The 20,998-nt window shown below is 41.1% G+C and overlaps 1 protein-coding gene across 4 annotated transcripts; it reads right to left on the reverse strand.

Annotated features, from left to right (window-relative positions):
• Positions 1-663: 663 nt before the first annotated feature.
• Positions 664-16,515, reverse strand: abracl (ABRA C-terminal like). Of its 4 annotated transcripts, none has more exons than XM_055639179.1 (3): positions 16,135-16,515; positions 3,388-3,454; positions 664-1,059 (listed from the first exon to the last, which is right to left on the reverse strand). In XM_055639179.1, exons 1-3 carry the CDS (start codon positions 16,204-16,206, stop codon positions 875-877), a joined length of 324 nt encoding a protein of 107 aa, XP_055495154.1. In that variant the 5' UTR covers positions 16,207-16,515; the 3' UTR covers positions 664-874. The 4 variants fall into 4 exon arrangements, with proteins under 4 accessions (XP_055495154.1, XP_055495156.1, XP_055495157.1 ...); XM_055639181.1 differs by lacking the exon at positions 16,135-16,515 and adding an exon at positions 6,119-6,275; XM_055639182.1 differs by lacking the exon at positions 16,135-16,515 and adding an exon at positions 6,182-6,269.
• Positions 16,516-20,998: the final 4,483 nt, after the last annotated feature.

A 20,998-nucleotide genomic window follows, 5' to 3' on the forward strand; every position in this document is an offset into this window, starting at 1 on the left:
TAAGCCATTTAGAACGGAGATGAGGAAAAACTTTCACACAGTGTTGTGAATCTGTGGAATACTCTGCCTCAGAAGGCAATGGAGGCCAATTCTCTGGATGCTTTCAAGAGAGAGTAAGATAGATCTCTTAAAGATGGAGGAGGGAAGGGATGTGGGGAGAAGGCAGGAACGGGGTACTGATTGTGGATGATCAGCCATGATCACTGTGAATTGCGGTGTTGGCTCGAAGGGCCGAATGTCCTACTCCTGCACCTATTGTCTATTGAATAGTGCTTCATCCATGAGAGGTCAGACAATTTGGTTTTATTCCAATCCAAAAGGTGACACTTCTAGAAATGCAAAGAGTCCCCAGGCATTGTCTGGCTAATGTGCTCCAGTCTTTGGGCTTGAATTTGAACCTTCACTTTGCTGATTCAGATAGAAATGTGCTGTGCACTAAGTCAGGCATGATGTGGGTCAGCTGGAATATTGGATGAAGGAGATTGAGCGTAAAGAGAGAACGGAACATAAATGTGTTAAAATGTATTTGCATATAAAGAATAAACTTCAAAATATAGATTAGATAGGTCAAATTGTCTGCTTCTGAGTGTCCACAATAAATGAGATAAAGTTAAGCTACAAGGTTGGAAAATAGATATTTAAAAAACTCAAAATAAACAGATGGATAGATGTTTTACTTTATTGCATGGTTTCTACATTTCAAACAATCCAATTACAATTAGAAATCCAAAATGTCAATCTTACTACAAATGGCATATATAAAAAAATCTATTGTGTGTTTCCAGAGCACTGGTTACAATGGTATCACCATCTTCGCCCAAAGGCTCGAAACATTGGCAATATTGCTGCTGCACCCTTGTCTTTGTTCCTGTCATCAATCCTCTACTAAAACAATTTCAGCATTGTCATGAACCCCTTGTAGTAGCAGTTCTTCAGTGAAGCTGACAATTTTCTTCTTTTTCGCTGCTTTCAGAGTTCCCACCAGAGCCTCGAATAGATTGGCACATCTATCATCGCTGAACAGCACTCCAAACTTCACCCTGATTTTACCATCTGGTCCTAGATATATTCAAAGGACAGTGGAACATCAGTGCCAGTTATATGTACTCTTCAATACCCAATATCACAGGGGTTTCTGTAACTTAATATTAACAGGGCTTAGAATATCCAGGGCAGTAGCCATCAGAAAATTGACTTTTTGGGAATAGGTGGATTTCAATCTGTGATCCCACTATTAAATCAGGAAAAAGTTAACCAGTGTTCTGTGACTGACCTGCATATTTCTAGATGTCCTTACGTAACAAAAATCTGTCAATCACAGTTTCGATTTTTTTAATTGACCCGTATCTGCTTTTTTTTGTGAGAGAGAATTTCAAAATTCACTACACTTATTAATGAACCCCTCCTGATATCAGCACCAAAGATCCCATATCTCTTGTAGGCTCTCGCTATTCCTTCAAGTAATTGAGTTATTCAGCTGGGAAGAATGCCCTTTGGCCCAAGAGCTAGTCCCATTTGCCCACGTTGGTTCATACCCAATAAACCTTTTCCAACCATTTCCCTGTCCAAATATCTTTTAAACGTTGTTATTCTACCTGCCTCAAACACTTCCTCTGACAGCTCATTCCACCCCTCACGATTTTATATGCCTCTAGAAGACCAACCCTCAGCCCCTTCCGGGCTGCGAGGAATAACGTTTTAGCCTGCCCGTTTCTGTAGCTCAGGCGCTTGAGTTCTGGCAACATCCCTGTAAATCATCTCTGCACCCTATCCATTTTACTGAGGGAGATGTTGAGGGCAGTGATAACATTTGAAGCTTGGCAAAAGTTTGGAAGTTGGAACAGTAATTATGCCCACACTGTAAATTATATACATAAGAATAGAGGACCAAGAGTAAGGTGTTTACTGCCCCTGCAGCTAATTCCAATGTACACGTGGAAGTGCATGCAGCCTTTACGACAAATGCAGAAGTCCTAACGATGAGGGCCAAATTCCAATGGCAATTTTCCAACCCATCTCTGCACGAACTCTGAATAAAGTTGAGCACGAATTTGCTGGAAATCCCAAAGAATCAGCACACACCCTGGACTGGTTTAGACCTGCCTCAAATACGTTCATCAGAATGGCAATTTCACAAAAGAAAAGGCTAATTCAATTGATTAAATCGTTAATAATACTAACACAATTCTGTGTTCTGAGTTGATTTGTATTTGAGCTATTAATAATTTTTTTTAATTAGTTGAGTTTGTTTTATTATTTTTTACAAGTTCTTGATGCCTAATGAATCTAAAAAAGCCTGACAGATTTAAACAAGTGGAAAGGCTTGGGTGTGAAGTACCAAGAGTTCCCAGGGTAATTTCCTGACAGGGCCAGATTATATTATTTAATCCCTTGTCTCCAGAGTATAGCAGAATCAACCAGGCTCAGCCCATTATATACCTGCCCACAATCAACCACTCATTGACACAAACTCATTTTATTGACCCCATTTTATGTTTCCCCTCATTCTCATCAACTCCCCCCAGATTCTACCATTCACTTACATATTGGGAGCAATTTACAGTGGTCAATTAAGCTACCGACCTATCAGTTTGGAATATTCTGTGCAGTTCTGGTCACCGGATTGCAAGAAGAATGTGGAAGCATTGGCGAGGGTGCAGAAACATTCGACAGGATATGCCCTGGATTAGAGATATTAGCTTTAAGAAGAAGTGGACAAACTTACATCGGACATAGAACAGTACTGCACAGGAACAGCCCCTTTGTTCCACAATATCCGTGCAGAACATGATGCCAAGTTAAACTAATCTCCTTTGCTTGCATGTGATCCATATCCCGCCATTCCCTGCATATCTATCCATGTGCCTATCTAAAAGCCCCTTAAATGCCACTATCGTATCTGCTTCCACCACCACCCCAGGCAGGGCTTTCCAGGCACCTACCAGTCTCTGTGTAAAAATTTGCCCCATACTCTGGAGACAGAGGCAGAGGCAGAGGCAGAGGCAGAGGGGTGATCTAATAGAAGTATATAAAATTATGAGAGCGAGAAAGGGATATTAGGGAAATAGTCAATTAGGGTGGAAATGTCAAATATTAAAGGACATAGCTATAAAGTCAGAGGGTCTCTAGCGCTGCAAGGCAACAACTCTACCGCTGCTCCACCGTGCATTCTTGTAAGGCTTGGGTTTAATTTGTGCTCTCTAGTCCTAAACTCCTCAGTCCATCTGCCTGTTTTTTTAAGATACTAAATCTCTGATGTGCACTTCTGCCTTATTTTGTTTCATGACAAATCATGACAAGGACTACATAGCAGCTAGAGAATATAAAATATGCTCGAAACCACCAATTTTTCAATTTAGGGTTTAAACGGTTCTTTAGTTCACTGACCTGGAGATCCAAGACGACGAATCTCTTCAATCAGAAGACCGATCTCCTTGTTAGTATCCATTCTCACCTAAACAGAATTAACCATTCACATCAATATGTTGATGAATACGATTGAAAGCTGTGTAAGACAGGACAGCATGCTTCTAATTTGTCCTGCGGATTTTAGATCAGTTAAGGAAAAGACAAACGTTGTTGGAAGAGTTCAAAATTTGAGGAGATTTGCTTGAGTAGATAACGATTAACATGATGGTTTAGCAACCAAAGATAACAAAATAAAATAAGATTAAAGCAAAGAAGACGAGGAAAATCCATTTTACTCAGCAAGAGGGAGAAACAATCTCCAGGGCTGCGAGGAAAGAGCATGGAATTAAGTCTTTGCAAGGAGCTGGCAGATGTGATAAGCTAAATTAACCAGTTAAGCTATACAATTCTAAAAGACTTGCTTACTGAAGCTAACACAGCACACAAGTATAGAATTACAGAGCCAAATGCAAGTTAATGAGAGATGAGGCTCTAAAACTAATATATTTCCGATACTATAAATATAAAATACAAACAGCGAGTGCTGGAAATACTCAATAGGAGGGCCAACTGGAAGAAAATCAGTTAACCCTTTAGGTTGAAAATTGGATCACGTGGGTAACAAAGAGCTATGTCACTCACATGCACCCCTAAAAGGTCAACTCAAATGACACATCCAAAGGGATCCATGGGCTTGGAATTCAATGCAGTGCTAATAAAATCTATCATAGTATCACCTTAAGCAGAACAATGCTTTGATACTTAAGAGAATATCATCCTTCTTGAAGAGAGAGGTAGTAAAGTCAATGGTTCCCCAGGCTCTAGAAATGAAGTGAATGTGCACTAATTCAGATCGCCAGTCCGTCTATTTAATAACTGCATCTGTGCATTGGTGTTTCAAACCTTCAGGAAGGTAGTCAGGTCTTACAGCAATCACAGGAATTAAACAGAGGATAAGAGGCTGCTGGTTTTGTCTGAACAAGTCCTTTGTAAAGGAATGCGATGACTGCATTGTACAAATTTTCTGGCAAACCACAAACTGAACAGTTCTAGTTTCAAAAAACTTCATGTGATGCTGAAATACAATCTTAAGACATATTTCTGCATTAGACTCATCCTCACCAACATATATCTACAGAAACAGGAAGCTTTTGCATAAGGGACGTTGATAAACCTTACTAACTGTCACAAATTAAAGTTACAGAACATACAGCACAGAAACAGGCCCTTGAGTCCCCAATGTCTATGCTGACCATTAAGTACAGCTAATCTCTCTCATCAGCACTTGGACACTACATTTCAATGCATTGGTGATTCAATTGCTTATCTTGATATTTCTTTAAAATATTCCTCTGTTTCCATCACCTTCAGGATGAAAAGATTCTTCCTTATATCTCCTCCAAAACTCACATTCCTTACCTTAAATTACCATTCACACCTCTGCTATGGGGAAAGATTCATTGTTGTCTACCCTATTCAAGCACCTTATAATTCTGCATATCTCTTTTAGGTTCCCCACTCTAAGGAAAACACCCCCAGATTATTCATTACAATTGAGACACCGCATTCCAGACAATATCCTGGTGAACCTTCTCTGCGACTTCTTCAATGCAATATATTTCTACCGATACAGATGTTTCACTAACATTGGCAATTTAACCCATTTCTACTGCTTTGGCCACAGTATACAATGCCAGCTGAATTTTCCTGTAGGGGGTGTTGAGGATTGAAGGTGTGCTTGGGGGCTGGTGGGAAGGAGATGGTGAAAGGGAAGGGGAGTTACATGGGATCGATCATTTAAGATGAGGGGCATAGAAATCCCTCGCAGAGGGTGGCGAATCTCTGTAATTATCTGCCCTGGAGGTTTCTGCAAGCTAAATCATTGCAAGTATTTAAGGTGGAGAGAATATTTTTGGAAAGATTGGGGGATTTGAAAGCCACAGGAGACTAACATTGAAGTGGAGTTGAGGCCAGTGCATGGAGCCATAATCGTACTGAATGGCAGGTCAGGTTTGAGGGTCATAGGGTCTTATTTTATGGTCCTATGTGGTTGTAAGTTGGGAGGAGGAGATGGAGAAAGGGAAGGCGAAGTGAAAATTGGGGTGGGGGAATGAAGGTTAGATGTTGAGTTGACGGAAGATGGTGAATGGGGTGACATTAGCAGCAGCGAGTTGAGATGGGACCAGGGGCAAGGGAGAATTAAATAACACCATCAAGATTGGATGAAGGGTGAAAACATAAGGTAGAGTTGCCAGACAGAGGGACGGCGAAGCACCCGTCACTTTGAGAAGCCACATTTCCAGTGGTTAAATGTGTAAGTGGAGCAGCGCCAAGCGATGCACGGACGGGGATCTGGAGCGCTGCCGCACTCCTGAACAGCACACGTGAGACAATATAGCCGGCGCGGAAGTAAGCGACTTTACCAACGCCCAGTGTCGAGCACAACCGGACATGTATTACACAGGCAACAAAGCACAGGAAAGATACAGCCCTATTATTAAAAACAAGGTTTGCTTAATTAAATAAAATAATACACCCACTCCAGTCGCTTTGTGGAATAAACATTCTGCTACTGCTGTAAAATGCAGAAACACGCGCATTTATTAAAAGATCGGCAAATGCTGCCGAGTTCACGACTCGCAATCAATTTCCCAGTACATCCGCGCCCCCACCCACCCACCCACCCCACCTCCCAGTGCGCCACAATTACCAGTCAAAATACATGCACTTCAGCCTCCTCCGCGCGACTGTTAAATTCTTTTCGGTGGGTTACCCGACAAGTACAGGAAGTGTTAAAGATGAGGAAGTTGAGACAAGGGACTGACTCCCTGGTCTGACGTCAGGGAGCTTTCTCTGAGTTGCAGCGGATTTCCACCAGGGTTTGGTTACTGTCCTCCCGAGACTCCAAGGCGACTGGTGCTGAACTGGCTGTCGTTCCCATTCCTGGATTACGAACTGCGTCCCAGCCAGTTACGTTTCTATGCGCATGGAAATTAAATGTAGGACATGATTGCACTGGGGCGCAGAAGAAATCCACCTGCATGTTAAAAACCAGAGGAACTCAGCAGGTCAAGCAGCATCTGGGGGCGTTTATCATTCAGAAGAAGGGTCTCGACCCGAAACGTCACCCATTCCTTCTCTCCAGAGCTGCTGCCTGTCCCGCTGAGTTACTCCAGCATTTTGTGTCTATCTTGAGTTTGAACCAGCATCTTCATCTTAACTGTTACTTGTCCACAGCAGATGCTTCACCTTTGTCCCCCGATGCATACACCTAGTGGTTTCCAGGTCCAACACGATGCCAAGATATTCTTCCATTACCTCCATACTTATTTCTTCAGCAATGAAACCTCAACTCCCCATTGATTACCGTTTTACCTGTCACATTGACTCCCCCTTTTGGCCCTTTACACTCTATGGATTTTTAAATTTCCAATAGTTGATGTAACATTGACTGCCTTTTGTCCAGTCCCTTAGCAATTCTGAGCACACAGGGCTCCTCATTTCAGACCAACCCCAGCTTTGTCATTATTTCCTCAGGCAAGGGGCGTGTTGTTGCAGTCCGGTACATTATCTATCTCGCAGACACCATGTCATACCATCCTCGGGAGCATGACCCTACCGTTGAAAACCAGGCCACCATCTCCCAGATAGTTACAGATTTTCTCTCCACAGCCTCCAATCTCATAGTGCCCCGACCTAAACTACCCACTTCTATCTCTTACTTAAGATCCATAAACAGGACTGAATTGGTGGGCCCACTGCTCTTGCCCAAACAAACTCACTGTTTCATACCTGGACACATCCAGTCTACCCTTGTTCATTTTCTTCCTTCTTATGCATGGGACATCTTTCATTTCAACATTTCAATAAGATCCCTGGTCCCAACCAGCTCATCATTTCCATGGATGTCCAGACTTTATACACCTCCACCCATCAGGAAAGTCTTGGGACTCTCCGTTTATTTTCTGAACAAAGACCCACCATTTCCACTTTATAAACACTCTCATTTGCTTGTCAAGGTTTGTCCTTATCCTCAAAAACCTAACTTTTGACACCTCCCACTTTCTATGGATCGAAGTGGGAGACATGGGCATTCACATGAGCCCTAGCTGCACTTACTTTTTGATGACTGCATTGTCTTTCTTCCAATCCTATTTTGGCACGTACTCAAGAAATACAACTACTTCTCCCACCCTACCTCCTTTCTCCACCACTGCCGTATCTATTTCAAGACAAGGCCTTTACTCCAAAACATCCAAAATCTTCGGTGGACCGAAGGGCTTGTTTCCACGTTGTATTTCTAAACTAAAAAAAACAGAAGCAAAACTATGTCTGGTAACCACAAACAATGTACCCACTATGGGCACGTCCAAGGAACGGGACCTCACATGAGGTAGCATCTGGAGACCAGCCAAACAACAGGAGTGAATTGAATTCCATTTCATTATTCAACTGTTGACTCACAAGTTATGGTAGAATTAGTCCATTCGGCCCATCGAGTCTACTTCGCCATTCAATCATGGCTGATCTCTGCCTCCAAATCCCATTTTCCTGCCTTCTCCCCATAACCTTTGATACACGTTCTAATTTAAAATTTGTCTATCTCTGCTGTAAAAATATCCGACGGCCTCCACAGCCCTCTGTGGCAATGAGTTCCACAGATTAACCCTTTGACTAAAGAAGTTCCTCCTCACCTCCTTTCTAAAAGAGTGCCCTTTAATTCTGAGTCTATGACCTCTGGAACCTCCGGAGGTCTTTATCGAGGCGCCGCGGTCTGGATGCCTCCTGGATCACCCATAGAAGCCCGGGACGGGGCCTCGCAGGTCAGACGGAGGAGTCGGGACCTCGCGGGTTGGAGTCCGGGTCAGCAAAGTGTCCAACGGAGCAGAGGCTGGGGCCCAAGTCGGTGAAGCCTCGTGACGATGGGACCTCGGCTGTTGTGAAGCGTCGCGGCGGTGGCGATGCCTCACGGGTCGACCCGTGGTCAAAGGTCGATGAGAACGTGGAGGGGGAGGGGAAGACCTATGGGGGACCCAGAGTGGGGGGACGCGTGAGGGGGGAAGAACAAAGGAGGACCCAGCGTGGGGGGCCACCGTGCGGGAGGCAGGGGGGAGAACAATGGACAATTGGGGAGGGTGGGAGAACAAAGGACAAGGGGACCCGGCATGGGGGAACTGCTGTGGGGGGGAGGGATAACAAATGGAGCATGTAACTATGTCAGCGCCGTAGGTGGCTGCTATTTGTATACATTGGGTATGCAAGTAAAGAAGAAGTGCTAACTCCACTGCTCCGCGCTGGTATCCCGTCAGTCGAGGGCTGCCGTTTAACCCGGCGGGACATGCAGAGTTGAGCTGGAGCTAGCGCTTCTTCTCCGCTCTGGCTGTAAGCCTGGGCCGCCACTGCAACAGGCCGGTGTCCCGTCAGTCTAGTGTCACCCCGGACATCTACGGCCGCCCCGGACAGGGATGGGACACTGGTAGCACGTGCCATTGGTAGTAATCCAGAGATCCTACAGGATCCTTTGAGGTCCTATTTTTAAGTTTATCTCCTAGCTCCCTAAGTTCACATTATAGGACCTCATCTCTTAACGATGTTCCAAACAGTTGATTTTGGTCAGCCTAAGGTTTGGCTGATGTCTTGAACAGTTTTATTCTTGTTTCTCAGTTTCATAATGGCTTCTTTGACTTTCATTGGCACAACTTTGGTCCTCATGTTGATAAAGAGCATTAAAGGTTTCCAAAGGTGATGGAAAGACTGGAGGAAAGACTAGGTGTTGAGAGCTCACTTATGTCTGTATTAAGGAAGCAATTAAACACACCTGAGCAATTACAAATGCCTGTGAAGCCATGTGTCCCAAACATCACGATGCCCTGAAATGGGGGGACTATATATAAACACAGTTGTGATGTCTACATGGTGAAACCAAAATATATAAAGATACCCTTTAATAAAATCTGACAATGTGCACTTTAACCACATGTGATTCTTTTTTATTACAAATCTCAAAATGTGGAATACAGAGGCAAATAAATGAATGGTGGGTCATTGTCCCAAACATTATGGAGGGTGCTGTATATTATTATCACGAGTACAGTAAAATCTTTGTTTTGCATTCTATCCAGGCTAATCATATCATAAATGACTACATCATGGTCGTACAAAAGGAAAAAAATAAATAGAATGCAGAATATAGTGTTACAAAGAAAATGCAGGTAAGAAAAGTGCATGGGTTGTGGCAAGATAGATTGGGAATACATCCTTAGCATATGTGTCTTTTTACAATACTGGAGAGTTTTTGATGAACAAGATTAGTATTCACTTTTTTACACCAATATACTGTTCTTAAAAAAAATCTGCCCATCATGTGAAATCTGCCCATCATTAGATAACTTCAAGACTGAAAGTCAAAAACCTATTTCATGACAGACAAATTTTCATCGTTTTACCACCAATTTGGACCAAAAAATGTGAAGATGAGATCTAGGCTTAATATCTTCATCAATACCAGGAGAAAAATACAGTAAGTACAGCGTGGCAGATGCAGTATAACATAGATAAATGTGAGGCTATCCACTTTGGCGGCAAAAACAAGGGGGCAGATTATTATCTCAATGGGGTTAGGTTAGGTAAGGGGTAACCCCTGGCTGAAAGTATAAGAATTCATCCGAATATTCAGGGCTATAATAACAGGGACTCAAAGAATAAAATCTCATTATATGCAGACGATATACTTTTATATATTACAAAGTCACAAACGAGCATAACACATTTATTAAACTTAATAGAGGAATTTGGGTCTTTTTCTGGATATAGAATAAACTGGAATAAAAGTGAAATCATGACATAAAAACCTCAAGAACCTACACACTTATTGAAGTTCCCCTTTAAAATCGCAACAGAAAAATTTTAATATTTGGGTATTCAGATTACTAGAAAATATAAAGCATTATTCAACGCTAATTTCATACCTTTATTAAATAAACTTAATACGCTGATTAAATTTTGGAAACCACTTCCCTTATCATTATTAGGTAGAATAAATGCAATAAAAATGATCTTCCTACCGCAATTACTATACCCATTTCAGTCTACAAGTCAGTATACATACCAAAATATATATTTTTTAAATTAGACTCTAATATTACTAATTATATTTGGGACTATAGATCACATAGAATCACCAAAAAAACACTTATGTAAACCAAAAGAGGTCGGGGGACTTTCACTTCTGAATTTTATGTATTATTACTGGGCAGAGCATATTAAGAATATGATTTATTGGTTGGATAGTTCTACCCAACAGACAGAATGGTTAAAAATGGAGGAGGATTGCCATCCTTGTAATATAGGAACGATCCTCTTCTCCCCAAAAAAACTGAATAACACAATATATAAGAAGAACCCAATTATATATGGTACAATAAGAATTTGGAAACAAGTAAAATTATCTTTAAAATTAAGAAATCTATCATTGTTAATGCCAATTGCGAATAACCCTTTATTTAAACCATCTCTTATTGATAAGACATATAACCAATGGGAAAGTCTCGGAATTAGAAGGATCGGGGATATGTACGAAATGGGAAACCTACTATCATTCCAACAATTACAATTAAAATTTAAATTGAAAAACTACCAATATTTTAAATATCTTCAGATTTGCGATTTCATGAAAAAATATATACAAGGATATCAAAAAATAACCTCTGAAGTATTGGAAGAAGCAATGAATATTGAAGCTGACTCACAAAAATTAATATCATATTTATATAATAGTATTCTAAATATGGACCTACCATCGATAGAGGTACTTAGAGAAGAGTGGGAACGGGAACCAATGATAAAAATCACGAAGGTTACATGGGAAAAATACTTGATATATATTCACAAATGTTCAATTAATGTAAAACATAATCTAATTCAATTTAAAATTGTACATAGATTATATTATTCAAAAACAAGATTGAACAAATTTTATCCAAATATATCCGCCACTTGTGATAAATGTCTAGCCCAAAATGCAAGTATAACACACTCCTTAGTTTCCTGCATAAAACTTTATAGATTTTGGAATGATATTTTTGAAATAGTTACAAAATTATTCAAGACAAGAATGGAACCTAATACTGAAATGATTATATTTGGCGTAATGGAAGATGGGAATAAATTGAACACATCTCAAAATCTATTCTTTAACTATGGTTTAATAATAGCAAAAAAATTAATGCTTAAATTTTGGAAGGGTACATCGATACCAACGCTTAAAATGTGGATTGCAAGTATGTTGGCCACCGCTCATCTTGAGGAAATGCGATTCCTCCTAATGGATAAATCAGACCAATTCATAACGAGTTGGTCTCCATTTGTCGTTTTTTTGGAATCATATGGTGCAACACAATTGTAAAATAACTGTTTCAGGACTGGACGAGGGTTGGTCAAGATTATAAATAATGATCTTTTTTTCTTTAATTTAATTTTATTTTTTCTATTTTCTCTTTCTCAACTTTCTTCATTTACTCGTTTTCTTTCTTCACACACTATATATTTCACATCTTTCTATCCTTTACTATCTAACTTATTTTTCTTATTCTAATCTTTTTTCAATGTAACAAAAAAAAAGCTGTACATAAAATGTATTATGAAAATATATATTAGGCACTTTGGTGCCATATGACTGTACTTCTAATAAAATAAAAAAAATAAAATAAAAAAAAATAAAAAAAGTTAGGTAAGGGGGAGGTGCAGTAGGACCTGGGCGTCCTTGTACACCGGCCACTGAAAGTTGGCTTACAGGTACAGCAGGCAGTGAAGAAAGCTAATGGAATGTTGCCTTCATAACAAGAGGATTTCAGTATAGGAGTAAAGAGCTTCTTCTGCAGTTGTATAGGGCTCTGGTGAGACCACATCTGGAGTATTGTGTATAGTTTTGGTCTCCTAATTTGAGGAAGGACATCCTTGTGAATGAGGCAGTGCAGCGTAGGTTCACGAGAATGAACCCTGGGATGGCGGGACTGTCATATGAGGAAAGATTGAAAAGACTAGGCTTGTATTCACTGGAGTTTAGAAGGATGTGGGGCTATCTTATAGAAACATATAAAATTATAAAAGGACTGGACAAACTAAATGTAGAAAAAATGTTCCCAATGTTGGCCAACTCCAGAACCAGGCGCCACAGTCTTAGAATAAAGGGGAGGTCATTTAAGACTGAGGTGAGAAAAAACGTTTTCACCCAGAGTTGTGAATTTATGGAATTCCCTGCCAGAGGGCAGTGGAGGCCAAGTCACTGGATGGATTTAAGAGAGTTAGATAGAGCTCTGGGGGCTAGTGTAGTCAAGGTATATGGTGAGAAGGCAGGCACGGGTTATTGATAGCAGACGATCAGCCATGATCACAATGAATGGCGGTGCTGGCTCGAAGGGCCGAATGGCCTCTTCCTGCACCTATTTTCTATATTTCTATATAAATTAAAGATAATACAGTACTGTAAAGATCCCATAACAGTCGTTGTGCTTGGTATCCAATGTCACAACGACCGCTATCGGGGTCAGTACCCCCGTAAGTTAAATCATGGAGGCTCCAAACCTCTAATGCATTTCAAAAAATCAACGAGGTATCTTATGGTAGTAGCGATTACTGGGCGTTATTTATTTTTTCTTATTTTCCAATTTAATATATCAAAAACATCGTGGTGTCAAAAAATGCAACGACCGTTTACGATAAATTTCCCGACTTTTTTAAATAAAAATAATTTTTGTTTGTTTACATAAGTTGATCTTCAAAACTAAGAAACTGAGCCAATCTTCAATTTGGCAGCACACTGTCTCTTTTTACTTTTTACTTACAAAAAAATCAGCCCAAATCAAACGATCTGACAAATCATCGACCATCGATAGCACAAATCCATAAGGTAATGTACCGTCCAGATCACATTGGTGAAAATGTTTGGTTCGCGCTGATAATGTAACGTTAGTTTTCAGGGCCACCAAACCGTTTAGTGTCCATCGCAACGTACGTTTGTGTGTATGAAGTGTAATGCGCGTTGCGGTGTCCACTCAGATGGATGTAATATTCTACTACATGATCAGGTGAATGAAGTGGAAATGGTGTTTGTAATTTTATTGTTCCATGTGGTATTCATAAACACAGAAAGGAATAAGAAATACGTGCACCTACTGTGCCAACCAGGTCACTGGTGGAAACCACTCGACAACCGTTACACAAAATGTATTTGTATTCCGATGCCATTTTTGGAAACTTGCCATCAATATGCTATCTTTACAGTTTTCACATTGTAAAAAGACACATGTATATACACATACTCATAAGTACACATACATATATATGCTTTGCTAGGCGGAATACCAGATATGTTACTGTATTTTTCTCCTAGTATTGATGAAGATATTTCCCTAGATCATTATCAAAACCTGTACATACGAGGGACCATATGAAGTTTATTTATGAATTAAATATTCATAACTAAATGTGGCAGCGTTTCTAATGTCACATTTATGGTGTCCAAATTGGTGGTAAAACGATGAAGATTTGTCTGTCATGAAAAAAGTTTTTTACTTTTGGTCTTGAAGTTATCTAATCTAATTTATATTATAATTATATTATAATTTGTCAACAAAATAGAGAGTACAGAGGAGATTTACTAGAATGTTGCCTGGGTTTCAACAACTAAGTTACAGAGATAGGTTGAATAAGTTAGGTCTTTATTCTCTGGAGCGCAGAAGGTTAAGGGGGGACCTGATAGAGGTCTTTAAAATGATGAGAGGGATAGACAGAGTTGATGTGGACAAGCTTTTCCCTTTGAGAATAGGGAAGATTCAAACAAGAGGACATGACTTCAAAATTAAGGGACAGAAGTTTAGGGGTAATATGAGGGGGAACTTCTTTACGCAGAGAGTGGTAGCGGTGTGGAATGAGCTCCCAGTGGAAGTGGTGGAGGCAGGTTCATTGGTATAATTTAAAAATAAATTGGATAGGCATATGGATGAGAAGGGAATGGAGGGTTATGGTATGAGTGCAGGCAGGTGGGACTAAGGGGAAAAAAATTTGTTCGGCATGGACTTGTAGGGCCGAGATGGCCTGTTTCCGTGCTGTAATTGTTATATGGTTATATCTGATATTTATAAGGTTTCACATGATGGATAGATTTTTGTTAAGAACAGTGTATTGGTGATAAAAACTGAATAATAATCTTGTTCCTCAAAATCTCTCCAGTTTTGTAAAAAGACACATGTACACACTGAACTTTTTTTTCTCTCTCATTTATTATATTGTTTTACAGTATACTGTGTTTACAGATTCTGTTGTGCAGCAGCAAGAATTTCATTGTTCTATCTGAGACATATCACAATAAAACACTCGGACTCTTGGTCTAGCCAATATACAGGTCACATCACAACACAACACAACGGTTTATTTGTCACATTGCACAAAAGGTGCAAGTGAAATGATATGTCAGCAGCGATACACTGATAAAGGGCACCCACAAAAACACAATAAAATTTTAACATAAACATCCACCACAGCATTCATCACTGTGGTGGAAGGCACACAATTTGGCCAGTCCTCCTCCATTTCCCCCCGTGGTCGGGACCTCAACCCTCCGCAGCAGTCGCTGCGGGCGTCCAGATGGTAAGGACAAGGTACAGGACACAGAGGAGACTTGGGCAAGGGATCCATCTGTGACAGAAGTGGGAAAGCCCAGAGGCCATAAGGACTGTAAACTCCTATCTCACCAGGGACTAACTTTACTGTACCACTCTACTGTTTTTTTTAAAATTGCTGTTTTTTCCCCTTTCCTTCCGCCCACAATATTTAATATGTAAAAGAATATGTGATTCTGTTCCATTCTGTTTGTAGTTTGTTTGGTTGTTTGTTTGTTTGTCTTTTTGCGCAAAGTCCGCGAGCATTGCCACTTTTCATTTCACTGCACATCTCGTATGTGTATGTGACGAATAAACTTGACTTCTCATCTCTAGTCTTTGATCTAACCATCTGCCTGTCAAAAAATCCTCCTCGCCCTTGTTGACTAATATCTGCCACACTTTGTCCTGCCTCTCTCCTTTTCTAGCATTCTTCACACCCTACAATCAGTCTGAAGAAGGGTCTGGACCCGAAACGTCACCTATCAATGCTCTCAAGAGATGCCACCTGACCTGTAGAGTTACAGTTCAATAATGTTTTATTGTCACATGTGCAAAACACAGTGACATTCTTTTTCAAGTCGCCAGATAACTCATTAGTCTTATGGAGCGGCCTTCGATCCAGACGAGCCCCTAGACCGTTCAGCATATCGATATTCCTCTTCTCACCCAGCAGTTAGAATAGAATAGAATAGTTTCTTTATTGTCATTGTAACATGAGCCATGTACAACGAAATTTAAAAATGTCAGCCAGTCAGTGCACCATTCAAACATTTCTAAAAGCTAACGATACATAAAGTTACTCCAGCACTTTATGTTCGACTTTGTATTTATTCAGATTCCTTCCTGGATCCTACGTATTCTGACCATCCAGAATCCTACCATGCAGTGGTTTACCAAATACCCTGCTAAAGTCCATGTTGACAAGTTCAACTGCCCTGCCCTTCTTGGTCACTTGAAAAAACCCCAAATTAACTGAACAAGATCCCTTGGACAAATCAGTCAAGAGTTATTCCTTGTGTCCAACATTTCCCACATTCTCTCTACAATTTAATGCTAGTTTCCTCACCTCCAGATGAATTGGACCGCAAACGTTTCGTTCTTCACAAGTGCTGCCTGACATGCAGGGTGTTTCTGGCATGTTTTAGTTTGCAATGTGGAGACACAAGATATGCGGGGTTTAAAACATATGTTCAGCTTTGTTTTACATCTAACCCCCGCGGGCCTCGATCGTGCTGCCAAATGACGTCCTGCCGCCAAAATGAAGCGGCCGTTGCCGTTAGCTTCGGCATCGCTTGGACCGCGTGAGCCACAATCCAAGCGCAGCAGACCGTCGACGCCAGGACGCCATTGGACAAAAGTCTGGCCCGATAATACCTATTTAAAATGCAATAGATCGCTGAATCGGAACATTTGCCAGGCTTGACTAGAGGTCAGGGCACACTGCCGGTACATTCCGTGCGCGCATTAGCGAGATAATACACCCGCCAGGTTACACTGTCCCTCGAGCTAGCGCAGGGTTCACACAGGCGCAGAACCATGGCGGCGCTGGGTTTACGCATGCGCAGAAGCGAGAGTGGCTGGGATGAGAGGGGGAAGGGGTAATCTCGCGAGATGACGGCGGTCCCGTTCCGCCCCACCCCCTCCTCCCTCCCTCCCCCCCTCACGGAGCGCGGCTCGCGGCTCGCCATCTGGTTGCGGGACCTGGGCGGCCATTACGCTGGGAAGACTTTAGGAGGTAGGAAAGCGGCTGGGGAGCAGTTGGTGGAGGGACAAGCGCTGCTGCGACTATAGGAAGACGCAGTGTGGAATAAGCGTCTCTTTTTTATTTGTCGAGAGTTGTAGGATCCGGGAGGCAGAGGATGGGAGCTGGATGAGCGGTGGGCAGTTGAGTGGGGGATGTGAGAGCAGGCCGACATGGCCGGAGTCGGTGTTTGCAACTACATTTCCCATCGTGCACCCACTGAACCGCGCAATCGTAGAAACATTGGGGGAGAAAAAGTTTGTGAAAGCTCTGGAGAGTGCGGGCCACTTTCATTTCCTCTGCCGATTGAGGGTGGACGCTGGCAAGTAATACTGGGGGAAACTAAGTGGTGAAAGAGTAAAAGAGCCTCTGTTTTATGGTAGATCTTTAGAATTAATTGATTCCAAGGAAAAGCCAATAACCGGGGTTTCTATGTCTGGAATATCGTAGGCAGAAGCAGCATAAATTATTTTTGAGAACCGGCGATGAGTTTCTTAGTCAGTGTGATGATGGAGTTCGCACATTATTGGGTGGCGATTGCAGGATTTGAAGTCAACGATGATGAATTTATCGATGTGCATTTCCGAGACAAAATATTGTGTGACTTAGCGAACATGTAGCGATGGTCTTTCAGAGTGCCTCTTGGCTTGTTTTTAAGATGGTGGAAATTATAGGTTGGAAGCTTCAAATGTGGTGTTTAGAAATTTGCTATTTTACAAAGATCGCTCAGTTGCACTTTGTATTAGTTGTAGTCAATTGTTTGAATTTATTAATGTGCAGCAGTATTTAGGAATCCAGCTGAGTTCCATCTTTGATTGCATCTGATCATTTGCAAGGAACCTAGGTTTTTTGATTTTGTTTTGTTGGATGTAACTTTTTTTGGTATGGTATTAAGTGTACAAATTTGGAGAATCAAGATTTGATACCCCTTCTGTGCTATGGGAATGAGTGGTATCTGTACCACATTTTTTATACTTTGTAGTAGAATTATGAAAAATAACACATCTGCGATTTCTATGTTGAATTTACCCTCATTCAATATAGTGGTTCCGCTTTAGAATTGGAAAGGTTGTTTGTTATGTAGTTAATATCTGACCACACCATGAAATATATATATTAAATGAGATCAAATCAGCAAAAAATAATCACTTCCTGATATGTGCCACAATGTGTGTAAGTCGTGACATATATTCTCACAATTCCCTTGCTTTCAATCACAAGGCACTTAACCATAACACAAGCAAAAAATAAACTGCTCGACGAACTCAGCGGGTCAGGCAGCTTCTACAGAAGATCAGTCTGAAAAAGGGTCCCGAGCCCTGAAATGCAATCTGTCCATTTCCTTCCACAGGTGTTGCCTGACCCGCTAATTTCTTTCAGCAGGTTGCTTTTTCTTGAGATTCCTGCATCTGCCATATCTTGTGTACCCGAATACAAACTGCTGATAAGCTACGATCACTTTCCTGAGGAATTAAGTTTGAAAAAATGTTCTGTTAATGTTCACTGAAAAATGGACTTATTGCTTGCTTTTCTGTTTTTCAATAACCTAAATGTTGGGCCTTAGTAACTACTGTTGATTTCACTGGCTCTGGTTAGATGTGGTGGAAGCTTAATGCCAGATAAGATGCTTGGCGTTGCTAATCCAAATTATTTAAAGGATGGACAAATCTGGAAGTTTATTCCTCAACTTAATTTCTGTTTTTGCTATCTTGGGAGATCTGAGACTGGATCTGCCTAAAGCTAAAGCATACAATAATGTTTGTGTAGTAAAGAACAGCAGATGCTGGTTTACACTGAAGATAGACACAAGATGCTGGTTTACTCAGCAGGTCAGGCAGTATCTCTGGAGAGAAGTAATGGGTGACGTTTCGTGTCGAGACTCTACTTTGGTCTCGACCCGAAATAGTAGCCATTCCTTCTCTACAAAGATGCTGCCTGACCTGCTAGTTACTCCAGCATTTTGTGTCTATCAATAATGTTTGTCTGCTCTGAATTAAAATAATGTTTGGCTGCTTTGAATTAAAACAGCATTTGTCTGCTGTTAACACTTGTTCTTGCATGTATCGCAGATCATCCTGCACACAATTGGGCCCATTGAATCTATACTGATATCGACACATATTTACGTGGATCTCATTTTTTTTCCGTCACATTTCCTTCAATTCTGTTCTGATTCTGTCACTCACTTGCACATGAGGGTCTATTTACAGTGGCCACTTAACCTACCAACCCGCATGTCTTTTGGGATGTGAAGAGAAACGGGAAACTCTTGTCACAGGGAAAACATCCAAACTCCATACAGACAGCACAAGTTAACACACCTGTGAGGTAGTAGCTCTAATGCCTGCGACACTGCCAGCCTGAAGTATATAAATTAGTTGTGTTCGCATTGTGTTTGTATTCTTTTGCTATCCTCGGAGACAATTCTTTGTATTTCTAAGATGATTATAGAAAATAGTTTAAATTCAATTTGGTTTTCTTTAATTGAATTGTCAAGAAGATGTCACATTGGGCATTGCCATCACCTTGTACGTAAGTGAATGAAAAACCGGAAGATGTTGAATTGTTTGGTTAAATCTGAACTAAACTACTGATAAGAGGATTATGGTTTGTGGATACTCAATGCACTTCAGTTTAAATTATATTTCTCTACAGTGTGTCAGGTTGTTGTTGACATATCTATGAGATTTAAACGGCGATGACCTAAAGAATCTCTGCGTCTTCTGAACCATTGCAACTTCAGTACTGGATTGGTTTGTTTTGTTATGCCTCAAGTTGCTCAATGTTGTCCTGTCACTCTGCATCTGGCTAAATTATTTTTGACTTTAAAGTTGTCAAACTGTTCCAGTATACAAATATTTCTAGATGTGGTTTACTTAACTTATAATTTTTGAGAAGTTAAAAAAAAAAAATGTTACCAAAGGCTCTCGAATAGCAAGGGGAGATGATGAAATCCATTTGTAGCTGCTCTGAAGAAGGGTTCCAGCCCATAACATCACCTCTCCTTTTTCTCCAGAGATGCTGCGTGACCCGCTGAGTTACTCCAGCACTTTTTGTCTCCCTTTGGGTATAATGCATTTGGAGCCAAACAAACACCTAATGGAACAGCAGCAGGACTGTAAGCCATTCAAGCCTGCTCAGCCATTTAATAAGATCAACCTTAAGCAGCCCTTAGCATTAAGGCTGACTCGTTTTGTGGATTCTGAGATGCTGATGCCAATGATGGAACTGCAGACTTTCACAGATGGAGTATGAGATGCCTGACTGAGCAGTTTAGTTTAATATCATGTGTACCGGGGTACAGTGAACAGCTTTTTGTTGCTTGCTAACCAGTCATCAGAAAGACAATACATGATTACAATCGATCCATTTACAATGTATAGATACATGTTAAGGGAATAACATTTAGTGCAAGGTGAAGCCAACAAAGTCCGATTAAGGATATTTCGAGGGTCGCCAAAGAGGTAGATAATAGTTCTGTACTGCTCTCTGGTTGTGGTAGGTTGATACAGTTGCCTGATAACAGCTGGGAAGAAACTGTTCCTGAATCTGGTGGTGTGCGTTTTACCACTTCTATACCTTTTGCCTGGTGGGAGAGGAGAGAAGAGGGAGTGGCCTGGGTGTAACCTGTCCTTGATTATACTGCTGGCCTTGTCAAGGCAGCGCAAGGTATAAATGGAGTCAATGGAAGAGAGGTTGGATTGTGCGATGGTCTGGACTGCGTCCATAATTTGCTGCAATTTCTTGCAACCTTGGATGGAGCTGTTCCCAAACTAAGCTGTGATACATCCTGATAACATGCTTTCCATGTTGCATCTGCGGAAGTTTGCGAGAGTTGTAGAGGACATCCCAAATTTCCTAAGCCTTCTAAGGGAGGCGCTGGTGTGCTTTCTTGACTTGTTTCAATATGGGTGGTCCAGGAGAAGTTCTCAACACTCCTGCCCTCTCCGTATCTTTTAACTCCTGTCACAGACTCTCCACACGCTGTGAAAGGAACTCTCCCCCCAATTGGACCTTTGAATTAGTATTGTCATTCAATAAGATGACAATGATTCAAATTCCCGGTGTGCTCCCGTTTTTCCCACCATCTCTCCACCTTCATCCCCTGTCCCCCACCTATTCAGTAAAAAAAAAGGAGATTTAGAAGCCATGGAAAATTTGAATTGTTACTTATTTTTATTTTTACGGA

Source organism: Leucoraja erinacea, chromosome 8 (assembly GCF_028641065.1).
Source record: "Leucoraja erinacea ecotype New England chromosome 8, Leri_hhj_1, whole genome shotgun sequence".
In the NCBI taxonomy this organism is placed as follows: Eukaryota; Metazoa; Chordata; class Chondrichthyes; order Rajiformes; family Rajidae; genus Leucoraja; species Leucoraja erinaceus.

Excerpts from the sequence above, each read along its gene's own strand:
- abracl (XM_055639179.1), bottom strand. The coding sequence starts at position 16,206 with ATGCCAGAAACACCCTGCATGTCAGGCAGCACTTGTGAAGAACGAAAC. Across the intron at positions 3,455-16,134 it reads GCGGTCCAATTCATCTGGAG|GTGAGAATGGATACTAACAA; the intron begins GTGAGGAAACTA and ends AATTCTGTTTAG. Across the intron at positions 1,060-3,387 it reads TCGTCGTCTTGGATCTCCAG|GACCAGATGGTAAAATCAGG; the intron begins GTCAGTGAACTA and ends GAATATATCTAG.